This window comes from Oncorhynchus kisutch, linkage group LG3, assembly GCF_002021735.2.
Source record: "Oncorhynchus kisutch isolate 150728-3 linkage group LG3, Okis_V2, whole genome shotgun sequence".
NCBI lineage: Eukaryota > Metazoa > Chordata > Actinopteri > Salmoniformes > Salmonidae > Oncorhynchus > Oncorhynchus kisutch.
The window spans coordinates 12375507-12390513 of NC_034176.2; the positions used below are offsets into that span (position 1 = coordinate 12375507).

Genomic DNA, 15007 nt, shown 5'->3' on the forward strand with positions numbered 1-15007 from the left:
TATTTAATTTTAATTTATTTATTTATTTTGCTCCTTTGCACCCCATTATTTTTTATTTCTACTTTGCACATTCTTCCATTGCAAAACTACCATTCCAGTATTTTACTTGCTATATTGTATTTACTTTGCCATCATGGCCTTTTTTGCCTTTACCTCCCTTCTCACCTCATTTGCTTACATTGTATATAGACTTGTTTATACTGCATTATTGACTGTATGTTTGTTTTTACTCCATGTGTAACTCTGTGTCGTTTTATCTGTCGAACTGCTTTGCTTTATCTTGGCCAGGTCGCAATTGTAAATGAGAACTTGTTCTCAACTTGCCTACCTGGTTAAATAAAGGTAAAATAAATAAAATAAAATAAATAAATAAAGCTGGACATCTGATCAGATGACTTCATAGTTGGGTGTTTGTGAATGGCTCGGGTTTCTAAGCACATCAGTTATTGTCATCGTGACATTCTTCCCGCAGCAGGTATCCTAGTGGTTAGAGCGTTGGGCCAGTAACTGAAAGGTTGCTAGATCGAATCCCCAAGCTGACAAGGAAAAACTCTGTTGTTCTGCCCCTGAACAAGGCTCTTAACCCACTGTTCCTAGGCCATCATTGTAAATAAGAATTTGCTCTTAACTGACTTGCCTAGTTCAAAAAAATGTCTAAAGCAGGAAGCACCAGTAACTAGAATCAATAATAAAGTGGTCAGATGAAGCAGATGCTAAGCTACAGGACTGTTTTTCTAGCACAGATGACAGATGCTCCGTTCAAAAAATGCAGAACTAAGAACAGATATAGCCCTTGGTTCACTCCAGACCTGACTGCCCTCGACCAGCACAAAAACATCCTGTGGCGGACTGCAATAGCATCGAATAGTCCCCGCGATATGCAACTGTTCAGGGAAGTCAGGAACCAATACACGCAGTCAGTCAGGAAAGCTAAGGCCAGCTTCTTCAGGCAGAAATTTGCATCCTGTAGCTCCACCTCCAAAAAGTTCTGGGACACTGTGAAGTCCATGGAGAACAAGAGCACCTCCTCCCAGCTGCCCACTGCACTGAGGCTAGGTAACACGGTCACCACCGATAAATCCATGATTATCGAAAGCTTCAACAAGGATTGGAAAGCTGCCGCAGTCATCCCCCTCTTCAAAGGGGGAGACACCCTGGACCCAAACTGTTACAGACCTATATCCATCCTGCCCTGCCTATCTAAGATCTTCGAAAGCCAAGTCAACAAATAGGTCACTGAACATCTCGAATCCCACCGTACCTTCTCCGCTGTGCAATCTGGTTTCCGAGCCGGTCACAGGTGCACCTCAGCCACGCTCAAGGTACTAAACGATATCATAACCGCCATCGATAAAAGACAGTACTGTGCAGCCGTCTTCATCGACCTTGCCAAGGCTTTCGACTCTGTCAATCACCATATTCTTATCGGCAGACTCAGTAGCCTCGGTTTTTCGGATGACTGCCTTGCCTGGTTCACCAATTACTTTGCAGACAGAGTTCAGTGTGTCAAATCGGAGGGCATGCTGTCCGGTCCTCTGGCAGTCTCTATGGGGGTGCCACAGGGTTCAATCCTCGGGCCGACTCTTTTCTCTGTATATATCAATGATGTTGCTCTTGCTGCGGGCGATTCCCTGATCCACCTCTACGCAGACGACACCATTCTATATACTTCCGGGCCGTCCTTGGACACTGTGCTATTTAACCTCCAAACGAGCTTCAATGCCATACAACACTCCTTCCATGGCCTCCAACTGCTCTTAAACGCTAGCAAAACCAAATGCATGCTTTTCAACCGTTCGCTGCCTGCACCCGCACGCCTGACCAGCATCACCATCCTGGATGGTTCCGACCTTGAATATGTGGACATCTATAAGTACCTAGGTGTCTGGCTAGACTGTAAACTCTCCTTCCAGACTCATATCAAACATCTCCAATCGAAAATCAAGTCAAGAGTCAGCTTTCTATTCCGCAACAAAGCCTCCTTCACTCACGCCGCCAAACTTACCCTAGTAAAACTGACTATCCTACCGATCCTCGACTTCGGCGATGTCATCTACAAAATTGCTTCCAACACTCTACTCAGCAAACTGGATGCAGTTTATCACAGTGCCATCTGTTTTGTCACTAAAGCACCTTATACCACCCACCACTGCGACTTGTATGCTCTAGTCGGCTGGCCCTCGCTACATATTCGTCGCCAGACCCACTAGTTCCAGGTCATCTACAAGTCCATGCTAGGTAAAGCTCCGCCTTATCTCAGTTCACTGGTCACGATGGCAACACCCATCCGTAGCACGCGCTCCAGCAGGTCTCACTGATCATCCCTAAAGCCAACACCTCATTTGGCCACCTTTACTTCCAGTTCTCTGCTGCCTGTGACTGGAACGAATTGCAAAAATCGCTGAAGTTGGAGACTTTTATCTCCCTCACCAATTTCAAATATCTGCTATCTGAGCAGCAAACCGATCGCTGCAGCTGTACATAGTCTATCGGTAAATAGCCCACCCATTTTTACCTACCTCATCCCCATACTGTTTTTATTTATTTACTTTTCTGCTTTTGCACACCAATATCTCTACCTGTACATGACCATCTGATCATTTATCACTCCAGTGTAAATCTGCAAAATTGTAATTATTCGTCTACCTCCTCATGCCTTTTGCACACAATGTATATAGTCTCTCCTTTTTTTTCTACTGTGTTATTGACTTGTTAATTGTTTACTCCATGTGTAACTCCATGTGTAACTCTGAGTTGTCTGTTCACACTGCTATGCTTTATCTTGGCCAGGTCGCAGTTGCAAATGAGAACTTGTTCTCAACTAGCCTACCTGGTTAAATAAAGGTGAAATAAAAAAATAAAAAATAAAAGATGTACACCACATCTGTCATTGGCTTCATCAATAAGTGCATCGATGACATCGTCCCCACAGTGACTGTACGTACATACCCCAACCAGAAGCCATGGATTACAGCCAGCATCCGCACTGAGCTAAAGACTAGAGCTGCTGCTTTCAAGGAGCGGTACTCTAACCCGGAAGCTCCCGCTATGACCACCGATGAACCATCAAACAGGCAAAGCGTCAATACAGGACTAAGATCGAGTAGTACTATACCGGCTCTGACGCTCGTCGGATGTGGCAGGGCCTGCAAACCATTACAGACTACAAAGGGAAGTACAGCTGAGAGCTGCCCAGTGACACGAGCCTACCAGACGAGCTAAACTACTTTTATGCTTGCTTTGAGGCAAATAACAATGAAACATGCATGAGAGCACCAGCTGTACCGGAAGACTGTGTGATCATGCTCTCCGCAGCCAATGTGAGTAAGACCTTTAGACAGGTCAACATTCACAAGGCCGCAGGGCCAGACGGATTACCAGGACGTGTACTGCGAGCATGCGCTGACCAACTGGCAAGTGTCTTCACTGACATTTTCAACCTTTCCCTGTCTGAGTCTGTAATACCAACATGTTTTAAGCAGACCACCATAGTGCCTGTGCGCAAGAACACTAAGGTAACCTGCCTAAATGACTGCCGACTCGTAGCACTCACACCTGTAGCCATGAAGTGCTTTGAAAGGCTGATCATGGCCCACATCAACACCATCATCCCAGAAATCCTAGACTCACTCCAATTTGCATACCGACCCAACAGATCCACAGATGATGCAATCTCTATTGCACTCCACACTGCCCTTTCCCACCTGGACAAAAGGCACACCTATGTGAGAATCCTAATCATTGACTACAGCTCAGTGTTCAACACCGTAGTGCCCTCAAAGCTCATCAGTAAGCTAAGGACCCTTAACGTGTTTAAGACAAAGGAGATGATTGTGGACTATAGGAAAAAGAGGACAGAGCACGACCCCCATTCTCATCGACGGGGCTGTAGTTTAGCAGGTTGAGAGCTTCAAGTTCCTTGGAATCCACATCACCAACAAACAAGCGGGCATGACAAAACCTATCCCCCTCAGGAGACTGAAAAGATTTGGCATGGGTCCTCAGATCCTCAAAAAACAAATAGCTGCACCATCGAGAGCATTCTGACTGGTTGCATCACTGCCTATTATGGCAACTGCTCGGCCTCCAACCGCTTGGCACTACAGAGGGTAGTGCGAACGGCCCAGTACATCACTGGGGCCAAGCTTCCTGCCATCCAGGACCTATATACCAGGCGGGGTCAGAGGAAGGCCCTAAAAATTGTCAAAGACTCCAACCACATTAGTTATATACTCCTCTCTGCTACCGTACGGCAAGCAGTACCGGAGCGCCAAGTCTGGGTCCAAGAGGCTTCTAAACAGCTTCTACCCCCAAGCCATAAGACTCCTGAACATCTAGTCAAATGGCTACTCAGACTATTTGCATTGCCTCCCCCCGTTTTACACTGCTGATACTCTCTGTTATTATCTATGCATAGTCACTTTAATAACTCTACCTACATGTATATACTACCTCAACTAACCGGTGCCCTCGCACATTGACTCTGTACCGGCACCCCCCTGTATATATTGCACATTCTTACTGCTGCTCTTTAATTACTTGTTACTTTTATCTCTCATTCTTATCTGTCTTTTTTTTTTAACTGCACTGTTGTTTAGGGGTTTGTAAGTAAGCATTTCACTGTAAGGTCTACCTTACCACCTGTTGTATTCAGCATTTCACTGTAAGGTCTACCTTACCACCTGTTGTATTCAGCATTTCACTGTAAGGTCTACCTTACCACCTGTTGTATTCAGCATTTCACTGTAAGGTCTACCTTACCACCTGTTGTATTCAGCATTTCACTGTAAGGTCTACCTTACCACCTGTTGTATTCAGCATTTCACTGTAAGGTCTACCTTACCACCTGTTGTATTCAGCATTTCACTGTAAGGTCTACCTTACCACCTGTTGTATTCAGCATTTCACTGTAAGGTCTACCTTACCACCTGTTGTATTCAGCATTTCACTGTAAGGTCTACCTTACCACCTGTTGTATTCAGCATTTCACTGTAAGGTCTACCTTACCACCTGTTGTATTCAGCATTTCACTGTAAGGTCTACCTTACCACCTGTTGTATTCAGCATTTCACTGTAAGGTCTACCTTACCACCTGTTGTATTCAGCATTTCACTGTAAGGTCTACCTTACCACCTGTTGTATTCAGCATTTCACTGTAAGGTCTACCTTACCACCTGTTGTATTCAGCATTTCACTGTAAGGTCTACCTTACCACCTGTTGTATTCAGCATTTCACTGTAAGGTCTACCTTACCACCTGTTGTATTCAGCATTTCACTGTAAGGTCTACCTTACCACCTGTTGTATTCAGCATTTCACTGTAAGGTCTACCTTACCACCTGTTGTATTCGGCGCATGTGACTAATACAATTTGATTTGATTTTGATGTCTGCAGCTTATTGAGCCGGGGGTCATCTACATAGAGCCACGGACCTGTGTGACTTAATGGACAAATGACGTCTGGGAGAAAAATTGACAGCTAACAGAGACATTCACAAGGAGGTCTGAAAGGTCTTAAAAGAAGGTCTAAAAGAACAATTATGCCGCTGTCCAGTCCACCGCCTAACTAATGCAACAATTGTTTGAATGTTGTAAATAAAATAAATACAAAAATAAAATTATACACTTACTTTACGTGTGTGGAACCTACCCTCAACTAGCAACAGACAATGAAGTAGGCATTAATAGTTCAAACATCTTTCAGCACATTGTCAGTTATGCAACCGTTATTAAACAAGATGTTAAGTACTAGTGGCTGTAGATCATACAACGCTGTACAGAAGTACCTGATGATTAAGTTCTCTCCATCTTACGAATGGCCCCGTCTCCTCTCTCAGTCTCACCCTCTTTGATATGCATTCCCACTCTGTACTGAGAGTACTGAGAGAGTGGTCTGGCCGCCACTCTCTGGAGATACAGTATCTACGATAGTCCTCATGCTATCTTCACTCAAATAGAACTCACACTGGCAGGGCCAGACATCAAAAGTTTGGCTTCAAAGGCAACTTGAACACCCTTCATCACACACACACACACACACACACACACACACACACACACACACACACACACACACACACACACACACACACACACGCACACACAAGCACACACAAGCACACACAAGCACACACACATCAAGGCATGCAGGCACACGCCCACACACATCAATAGACCAACACACACGCGCGCACACACACACACAGGGCCCAACAGTGCAGTGGCTTAAAATGATACTTAAAATGCCCTTGATCTACTTCCCCAGAGTCCGATGTACTCGTGGACACCATTTTTATGTCTCTGTGTCCAGTATAAGACATTTAGAGGTAGTTTTGCTAGCCAATGCTAACTAGTGTTAGCACAATGACTGGAAGTCTATGGGTATCTGCTAGCTAGACTTCTAGGCATTGTGCTAATGCTAGTTAGAAATTGTGCTAGCGATGGTTAGCAACTTCCTTCAAACCACAAGCAAAGACATAAAAATGATATCCATGAGTTCATCTGATTCTGGGGAAGTAGATAAAGGGCCTCATTGCCAAAATCTCAAAGTATCCCTTTAAGCCACTGCACTGTTGGGCCCCACGTGTGTGTGTGTGTCCCTTTAAGGGATCAATACATAGTACCGGTGTGCCTCCAGAGAGCTATGAGCTTTGAGAAGGAGAGAGGCTATTCTGCACTCACACACACTGGCAAAAACAAACCTGAGGAGAGTTACTGAACCTGAGGAGAGTTACTGAACCTGAGGAGAGTTACTGAACCTGAGGAGAGTTATTACGCCAATGTCTACACATCTGGCCTCTCAAGTATCTAGGAAGTTGCTGTATCTAAGTGTGCTGTTGTAACATTTACAAAACTAAGAAAGATTTTCCTTAAGTTTTGACAGAAATAGAGAGTCAATAAGACACACACAATGATGATACCTTACCAGCAGGAGGTTGAAGATGACGTAGAGGATGAGCATCCACAGGTATCTGTAGCCCATGTGTAGTCCTGCCCACAGCAACACCAGGGACACCAGGGCAAACAGGTACAGCACCATGGGCACCTCTGAAACACACACAACAGTGCAGAGTCACTCTAATACACAGTTAACACACACAGACACACACCCATATAATGACATTCTTAGGTCAAATATAATGTATTCATTCTATGATGATCAGAAATTGGGAGTTTTTCCTAAAAGTTCAGAGTGTTCTAAATGATCTCTGCTCTCTGTCCAGGCCTGGCTGTGGCCCAGTATAGTGTAGTGAGCTGGGACCGGGGCAGAGACCAAAGACCAGGCCCTTAGGGCTGGTTAAATGAAGCCACTCTTAATCTGGAGGCTTTACTGTAGGTCACAGATCCTGGCACAGGGCTGCCTGGTACAGTAAACCTGTCTCCACGCACGAACATACTCCCACAACCACGAACGCACACGTGCACTGACTGGACGCTGTGCCAAGTGCTCAGCTAAGACTGGGCTGTAAGCAGTCCCTACACATGCTGGTAGGACCTAAAAGTGAGTGGTCCTGGTAACCCACAGACAGAACTGACCAAAACAGATAGGGGACAGAGCCATACCAGGTAGATAATATACCAGGTAGATAATATACCAGGTAGAATATATACCAGGTAGAGAATATACCAGGGTGATGCTTGACCATGAAGATGCTATACCAGGTAGATGCTATACCAGGGTAATGATATACCACGTAGATAATATACCAGGTTGATGCTATACCATGGTAATGATATACCAGGGAGATAATATACCAGGGTGATGCGATACCAGGGTAATGATATACCATGTAGATAATATACCAGGGTGATGCTATACCATGGTAATTATATACCAGGGAGATGCTATACCAGGGTGATGCTATACCAGGGTAATGATATACCACATAGATAATATACCAGGGTGATGCTATACCAGGGAGATAATATAACAGGGTGATGCTATACCAGGTTGATGCTATACCATGGTAATGATATACCAGGGAGATAATATACCAGGGTGATGCTATTCCAGGGTAATGATATACCACGTAGATAATATACCAGGGTGATGCTATACCAGGGAGATGCTATACCAGGGAGATGATATACCAGGGAGATGATATATCAGGGAGATAATATACCAGGGTGATGCTATACCAGGGTAATGATATAACATGTAGATAATATACCAGGGTGATACTATACCAGGGAGATGCTATACCAGGGAGATGATATACCAGGGAGATGATATATCAGGGAGATAATATACCAGGGTGATGCTATACCAGGGTAATGATATAACATGTAGATAATATACCAGGGTGATGCTATACCAGGGAGATGATATACTGGACAGAATATGGCACATCATACCCATATCTCTAACCCTGTCAGACTCGGGCCCTGACTTCTTTAGAAAGACAGACAGACAGGAGAACCATGGTTATGGCTAAGCACTGGAATAGAAAACTTCTCAGAGCAGGCCTGAACCCCCTCTATATTAGCAGGCCTGAAGGTGCAGTGCATCCATACAGCAAGAGAGAGAGAGAGAGAGGGGGGAAGAGATGGAGATGGAGAGAAAGAGGGAGGAAGATATGGAGATAGAGAGAGAGAGAGGGGGAAGATATGGAGATAGAGAGAGAGAGTGGGGGAAGAGATGGAGATAGAGAGAGAGGGGGGGGAGAGATGGAGATAGAGAGAGAGAGAGGGGGAGGAAGATATGGAGATAGAGAGAGAGAGGGAGGAAGATATGGAGATAGAGAGAGGGGGGGAAGAGATGGAGATAGAGAGAGAGAGAGGGGGAAGAGATGGAGATAGAGAGAGAGAGGGAGGAAGATATGGAGATAGAGAGAGAGGGGGGGGAGAGATGGAGATAGAGAGAGAGAAAGTGTTTTGTTTCTGTGCTCATTAATACCTAGCGTGTTAATCACAGGGAGCACAAAGAGCGACTGTATAATGACAGGGATGTTGAGTGGGTCCAAGGCAGCAGCTACAGTGCCTTGCAAAAGTATTCACCCCCCTTGCCATTTTTTATTTGGATTTAATATAATGGACATCCACAAAATAGCCCAAATTAGTGAAGTCAACTATAAATACTTGGGTGTCTGGCTAGACTGTAAACTGTGCTTCTAGACTCACATTAAGCATCTCCAATCCAAAATTAAAACTAGAATCGGCTTCCTATTTCGCAACAACGCCTCCTTCCCTCATGCTGCCAAACATACTGTTGTAAAACTGACTATCCTACCAATCCTTGACTTCAGCGATGTCATTTTCAAAATAGCCTCCAACACTCTACTCAGCAAATTGGATGCAGTCTATCACAGTGCCATCCGTTTTGTAACCAAAGCCCCATATACTACCCACCACTGCGACCTGTATGCTCTCGTTGGCTGGTCCTTGCTACATATTCGTCGCCAAACCCACTGGCTCCAGGTCATCTATAAGTCTCTAAAGCTCCACCTTATCTCACCTCACTGGTCACCATAGCAACACCCACCCGTAGTAGGCGCTCCAGCAGGTATATTTCACTGGTCATCGCTAAAGCCAACACCTCTTTGGCTGCCTTTCCTGCCAGTTCTCTGTTGCCAATGACTGGAACGAATTCCAAAAATCACTTGGAGACAGTTGGAGACTTATCTCCCTCACTAACTTTAAGCATCAACTGTCAGAGCAGCTTACCGATCACTGCAGCTGTACATAGCCCATCTGTTAATAGCCCATCCAACCAACTACCTACTCCCCATATTTGTTGCTCTGCTCTTTTTCACAGGAGTATTTCTACTTGCACATCCTCATCTGCACATCTATCACTCGTGTTAATTGCTAAATTGTAATTACTTCGCCACCATGGCCTATTTATTGCCTTACCTCCTTACTTCATTTGCACACACTGTATACAGATTTTTCTAGTGTGTTATTGACTGTACATTTGTTTATCCTATGTGTAACTCTGTGTTGTTGTTTTTGTCGCACTGCTTTGCTTTATCTTGGCCAGGTGGCAGTTGTAAATGAGAACTTGTTCTCAACTGGCCTACCTGGTTAAATAAAGGTAAAATAAAAATAAATATTTGTATCTTTCCAGGGTGAGTTTCACAGTGGACTTCCTACTAGGGCACACCACTTCAGTGCTAACAGTATTACTCTGGTTCATAGGCATATGATTACTGCATACAATAGCTATAGGATCAGCAGAGGCATTCAGGGCAGTAAGAGGGACATACTTTAGGTTACTTACATGGTGTCTTCCAATGCCCCTGGGATAATGTATATGTGCTGAAGCATTATGATGACTCAGCGACACAATGGTAGGGATTAAAAGAGCTGGACTTGGGTCATTGATAAGTTATTGTCTCAACGCAGCCTTATAATTCTGTGAAAGGATCCAGGAACCCATGGGGCATTTGTTGGTGTCAAGTGGAGACCCCACATGAACCATGACAGTATCAATCCCCAGTGACTGACTCATAACCTCAGGAAGCAACCTGGTGATATACTGAACTTTTGCCCCAGGAAAGCACAGTCTTTGCCACAAGCCCAGATATATGCCTCACCATCGAACTCCCTATCACAATTGCCGGAATGATCTGGCCTCTGCCAGGCCTCGAAGAAGATTGCGAGGCCAGAGCCACAAACCTCACCTGAGGGCTGCAGTCACCAGCTGCGTGCAGCCCACAACAGCCAGAGGGGCAGAGCTGATCCAGAGATTATGGTCCAGCAGAGGGGGCAGCGGTGGTCCAGGCTGTGCACAGGCAGTTAGCTGGGGGAGCATCCACAGCCATGGAGGGAACACCCAAGCCCCCGGCAGAAGACAGCTGGTACAGGGGCTCAAAGCGATTTGAAAGTCTTCAGTCCTGCTAAATTGTAATTATTCACTCCTATTTATTGCCTACATCCTCATGCCTTTTGCACACAATGTAGATAGATTATTTTTTTTCTACTATTTTATTGACTTGTTTATTGTTTACTCCATGTGTAACTCTGTGTTGTTGTCTGTTCACACTGCTATGCTTTATCTTGGCCAGGTCGCTAACCTGGTTAAATAAAGGTGTTCTCAACTAGCCTACCTGGTTAAATAAAGGTGTTCTCAACTAGCCTACCTGGTTAAATAAAGGTGTTCTCAACTAGCCTACCTGGTTAAATAAAGGTGTTCTCAACTAGCCTACCTGGTTAAATAAAGGTGTTCTCAACTAGCCTACCTGGTTAAATAAAGGTGAAATAAAATGTAAAAAAAGATGTGGGGGAAGAAGGAAGGCGCGCCGAGAACGATGTGTGTGTGTGTGTGCGTTAGTCTCAGGGGTTCGCTGGAGATTTGAAGCAGATCTACAGTGAAACTAAAAGCATTGATTTCAGCATGCTCGAGGAGGTCAGAGAGAGTTTGTCTCCTAAACCATGTGCACTGGCCTTGAACCACTCTCAGCTGAGGCATACAGCTTTCTAAACCTTCTCCCCTACGCCATTGGTTGAAGTTTCCTCCAAGTACAGATCTAGGATCAGCTAGATCCTAACCTGAACCATTAGTGAGGAAAATGTTCAACTGACCCAGAATCACACTAACCCAGGAACACACAGAGAGGAAAAGAATAAGAGAGATCTGACATTTACATGTATCGTTTAGCGGCCGTCCTAGCTTGTTGAGAACACAGAGGCTGTGTTAGCTAGCCAGGCCCAGGCTAATAAAGCCCCATTACCATTATGGAGGCTGTGTTAGCTAGCCAGGCCCAGGCTAATAAAGCCCCATTACCATTATGGAGGCTGTGTTAGCTAGCCAGGCCCAGGCTAATAAAGCCCCATTACCATTATGGAGGCTGTGTTAGCTAGCCAGGCCCAGGCTAATAAAGCCCCATTACCATTATGGAGGCTGTGTTAGCTAGCCAGGCCTAGGCTAATAAAGCCCCATTACCATAATGGAGGCTGTGTGTTAACTATCCAGGCCCAGGCTAATAAAGCCCCATTACCATTATGGAGGCTGTGTTAGCTAGCCAGGCCCAGGCTAATAAAGCCCCATTACCATTATGGAGGCTGTGTTAGCTAGCCAGGCCTAGGCTAATAAAGCCCCATTACCATAATGGAGGCTGTGTGCTAGCTAGCCAGGCCCAGGCTAATAAAGCCCTATTACCATTATGTAGAATGTGTGCTAGCTAGCCGGGGTGGAGTTGTGTATGATGTGCCACAGAGCTTTGTGATATGGAGAGGTGCTGAGAAGGAGCAAGGAGAAAGTGGTGAATGGAAGACTCAGATTAGCGGAGCAGTACGGCACAACATAACACAGTGGAGGACAGTCTATCACCGCATTGATGGTTTTTTTCTACTCTCTTCTGATCTCCCCTCTCTTAAACTCACACTTCCTTCATGCTTACATTACAGTCATTTAACAGACACGCTTATCCAGAGCCTCCCCTCTCTCCGTCTCTCTCTCTCTCTCTCTCCCTGGAACGCACAAATGTTATGGAATAGAGAGAAACCAACACAAAGTGCCCACTTCTATCCAAAAGGATTGTGTTAAACAGTCTCCAGAGGAAAATAGGGAGGGATCCCTTTGCTGGGCAAGATCAGAAGAGAAAAAGGACCCCTGTATATTTGGACTGACAGGCTTCTCAGTGTGAGAAGACAAACTGTGTGGAGTATGGGTCACAGAGGGGTCACCAGCTGTCACAATGCAACACACCTACCCTTTGAGTAATACGGTGGTTATGAATTGATCGTTTGTATGTGCGTGGTTATGTGAGCGTTCATGCATGGTTGTGTGTATGTGGTCTTGCAAAACTCTCTCCCAAGCCTTCCTGTGTGAGTCCTGTGGCTGGGCAGTCCAGTAGGATCTGGCTACCGGCCTGCTGTACTAACGTGGAAGAGTCAGCCAGGAGGGAAATGGAACGTGTCATCACATCTACATGGCAGACTCACAAATCCCCCTCTGGGATTCTAGAAGGCAAATCTAACCTAGTGTTGGTTGGCTCTTTTCTCTTAAATAATCAGCAGGGGCTTCCTAAATTGTACTGTATAATAATGAGATAATAAATAAGTATATACTGGTAATGTATAAACACTGACCTTTACTAAGGTCAATCGGTTTGGAACACAACCATCACCATGGTTTTATTGTTTTTATCAGCCTATGCAATCAAACTGTCAGTCATAGCCATTCTGTGTGAAGCAGTGAGATGACATTATATAATGATAACATTGTGCAGATTCTGCCCATGCAATCCAATAGCAAGGTTGTTAAGTGTTGTTAATAGTGCAATGATAAGAAAGGAGGCAATCCACATTAGATAATGAAAAGATACTCAACATTGTACTTCATAAAATATTATCAACACTAGAGATGGCTGTAAATGTTCCTCATACTCTTGGAAAGTCTGACAGTGCCCTAATTAAAATATATCATAAACATAATGTGAGCTGGAAGTTGAGGCTGTTTCAGTACAAGGGGAAGTGGTGGGAGGACAGATTTGATCCGTCCATACCCTTAGATAACAGAGTATTTAACCATGGGCTGTAATTTGAGATTAAAAAGGTGGTCTGCTGTTTGGGTGACCCCTCCAATGGCTGGTGACAGCCTGTCTAGGCCCAGTGATTGCACCCCGAATCCTATCATTGCTGTGGTATTTATAGTAATTACAGTAGCAGGAGGATTTGTGGGTAGTGTATTATCAATAGAGATTGGGCCTTCATCAACAGACCCAGACTCATATGGGGTGTATTCACTTGAAAACAAACAGAGGCAAGAGGGCCGAAACGAGGACAGGCTAAATTGAACTTCTCCATGAAGAAACACAATTGTTTTGTGGCAAAACATTTTCCGTTTAGATACTGTTTGCACTAATGAACACACCCCGAAAACAACTCGGAAGTTCAAGGACATTAAAACAAAACATCAACAAGAAGGATCAAGTGTTCAAATAAGGACATGTGAATGTGCTGCTATCAACGTATTCTACACATAATCTAGAATGCATTGGTTAATTTCCTCATTCTTGGCAGACTCCTGTTGAAGTTCAAAGTGCAGTCATGGAACACTGCCATAAAGACAGAGTAGCATGAGATGTGTTATTGTGCTCTAGGTTGACAGTTAAAGGTGCACACTGGTCATTGCATCAAAGGTAGATATTGTCTGGCAAGCACACCTTGCCCCGTGACTCAGGAACTGTGGCACAGCAGTAAGGACCTCTTGATATACAGTGGGGTCCGACATTTTTGACATCCTTGATAAAAATGAGCAAAAATTACTGATTCAATAAAATAATTCAAATATTATATTATTTTATACTAATACAATTCCAACAAATGTACATGCCTGGATTTGGCGAAATAACATTGGCAATTGGAAGCGGTGCATTGATCAGATGACATGAAAATAGAGCTCTTTGGCCACGCACACCGGTGGTGGGTTTTACGTCGAAATGAGAATGCATAAGCAGAAAAGAACCCCATTCACAATGTCAACTAGTAATGTTGATGTTATGAGGATATTTTGCTTCCACTGGTCCTGGAGCTCTTGTTAAGGTCAACGGCATCATGAACTTTAACCAGTACTAGAACATTTTTCCCCAAAACCTGGTCGCCTCTGCCAGGAGGCTGAAACTTGGGCACAAGTGGATCTTCCAGCAAGACAATAACCCCAAGCACAGATCAAAATCCACAAAGAAATGGTTAATTGGCCACAAATTCAACATTTTGCAATGGCCCTCTCAGTCTCCAGACTTGAAACCCATTAAAACGAAGGCTATCAAGGATCTGGAAGGACTCTGTATGGAGGAATGGTCTAAGATCCATCCCAATGTGTTTATCTCAGTAACTGTCTATCAGGGTTAAAGAGCAGAGGGAAATTGTGGCTGTTACCTCCTCTCAAATCTCTGGGCCGACCATTAGTGGTATTAATCTGCACGTAGCGCCCAGTGGCATCGTAATGCCGTTCCACTGGCCGCTTTAGTGTTGTCTGGCCACTGATAAAAATACGGCATCCTCTCTCTCTACTACAGTGGCTACAGGTAACTGCCAAAAAAAAGGAAACAAGTAAATGAGAT

The 15007-nt window shown here is 44.6% G+C and overlaps 1 protein-coding gene across 1 annotated transcript in view; it reads right to left on the bottom strand.

Moving 5' to 3' along the window:
* The window catches only part of LOC109872102 (adhesion G-protein coupled receptor V1), a 280286-nt gene that overhangs the window by 16645 nt on the left and 248634 nt on the right, over positions 1-15007 (bottom strand). Inside the window, exon 87 of the mRNA XM_031817533.1 lies at positions 6925-7046. Coding sequence (XP_031673393.1) covers positions 6925-7046 — 122 coding nt within the window. The remainder of the gene's footprint in view (positions 1-6924; positions 7047-15007) is intronic.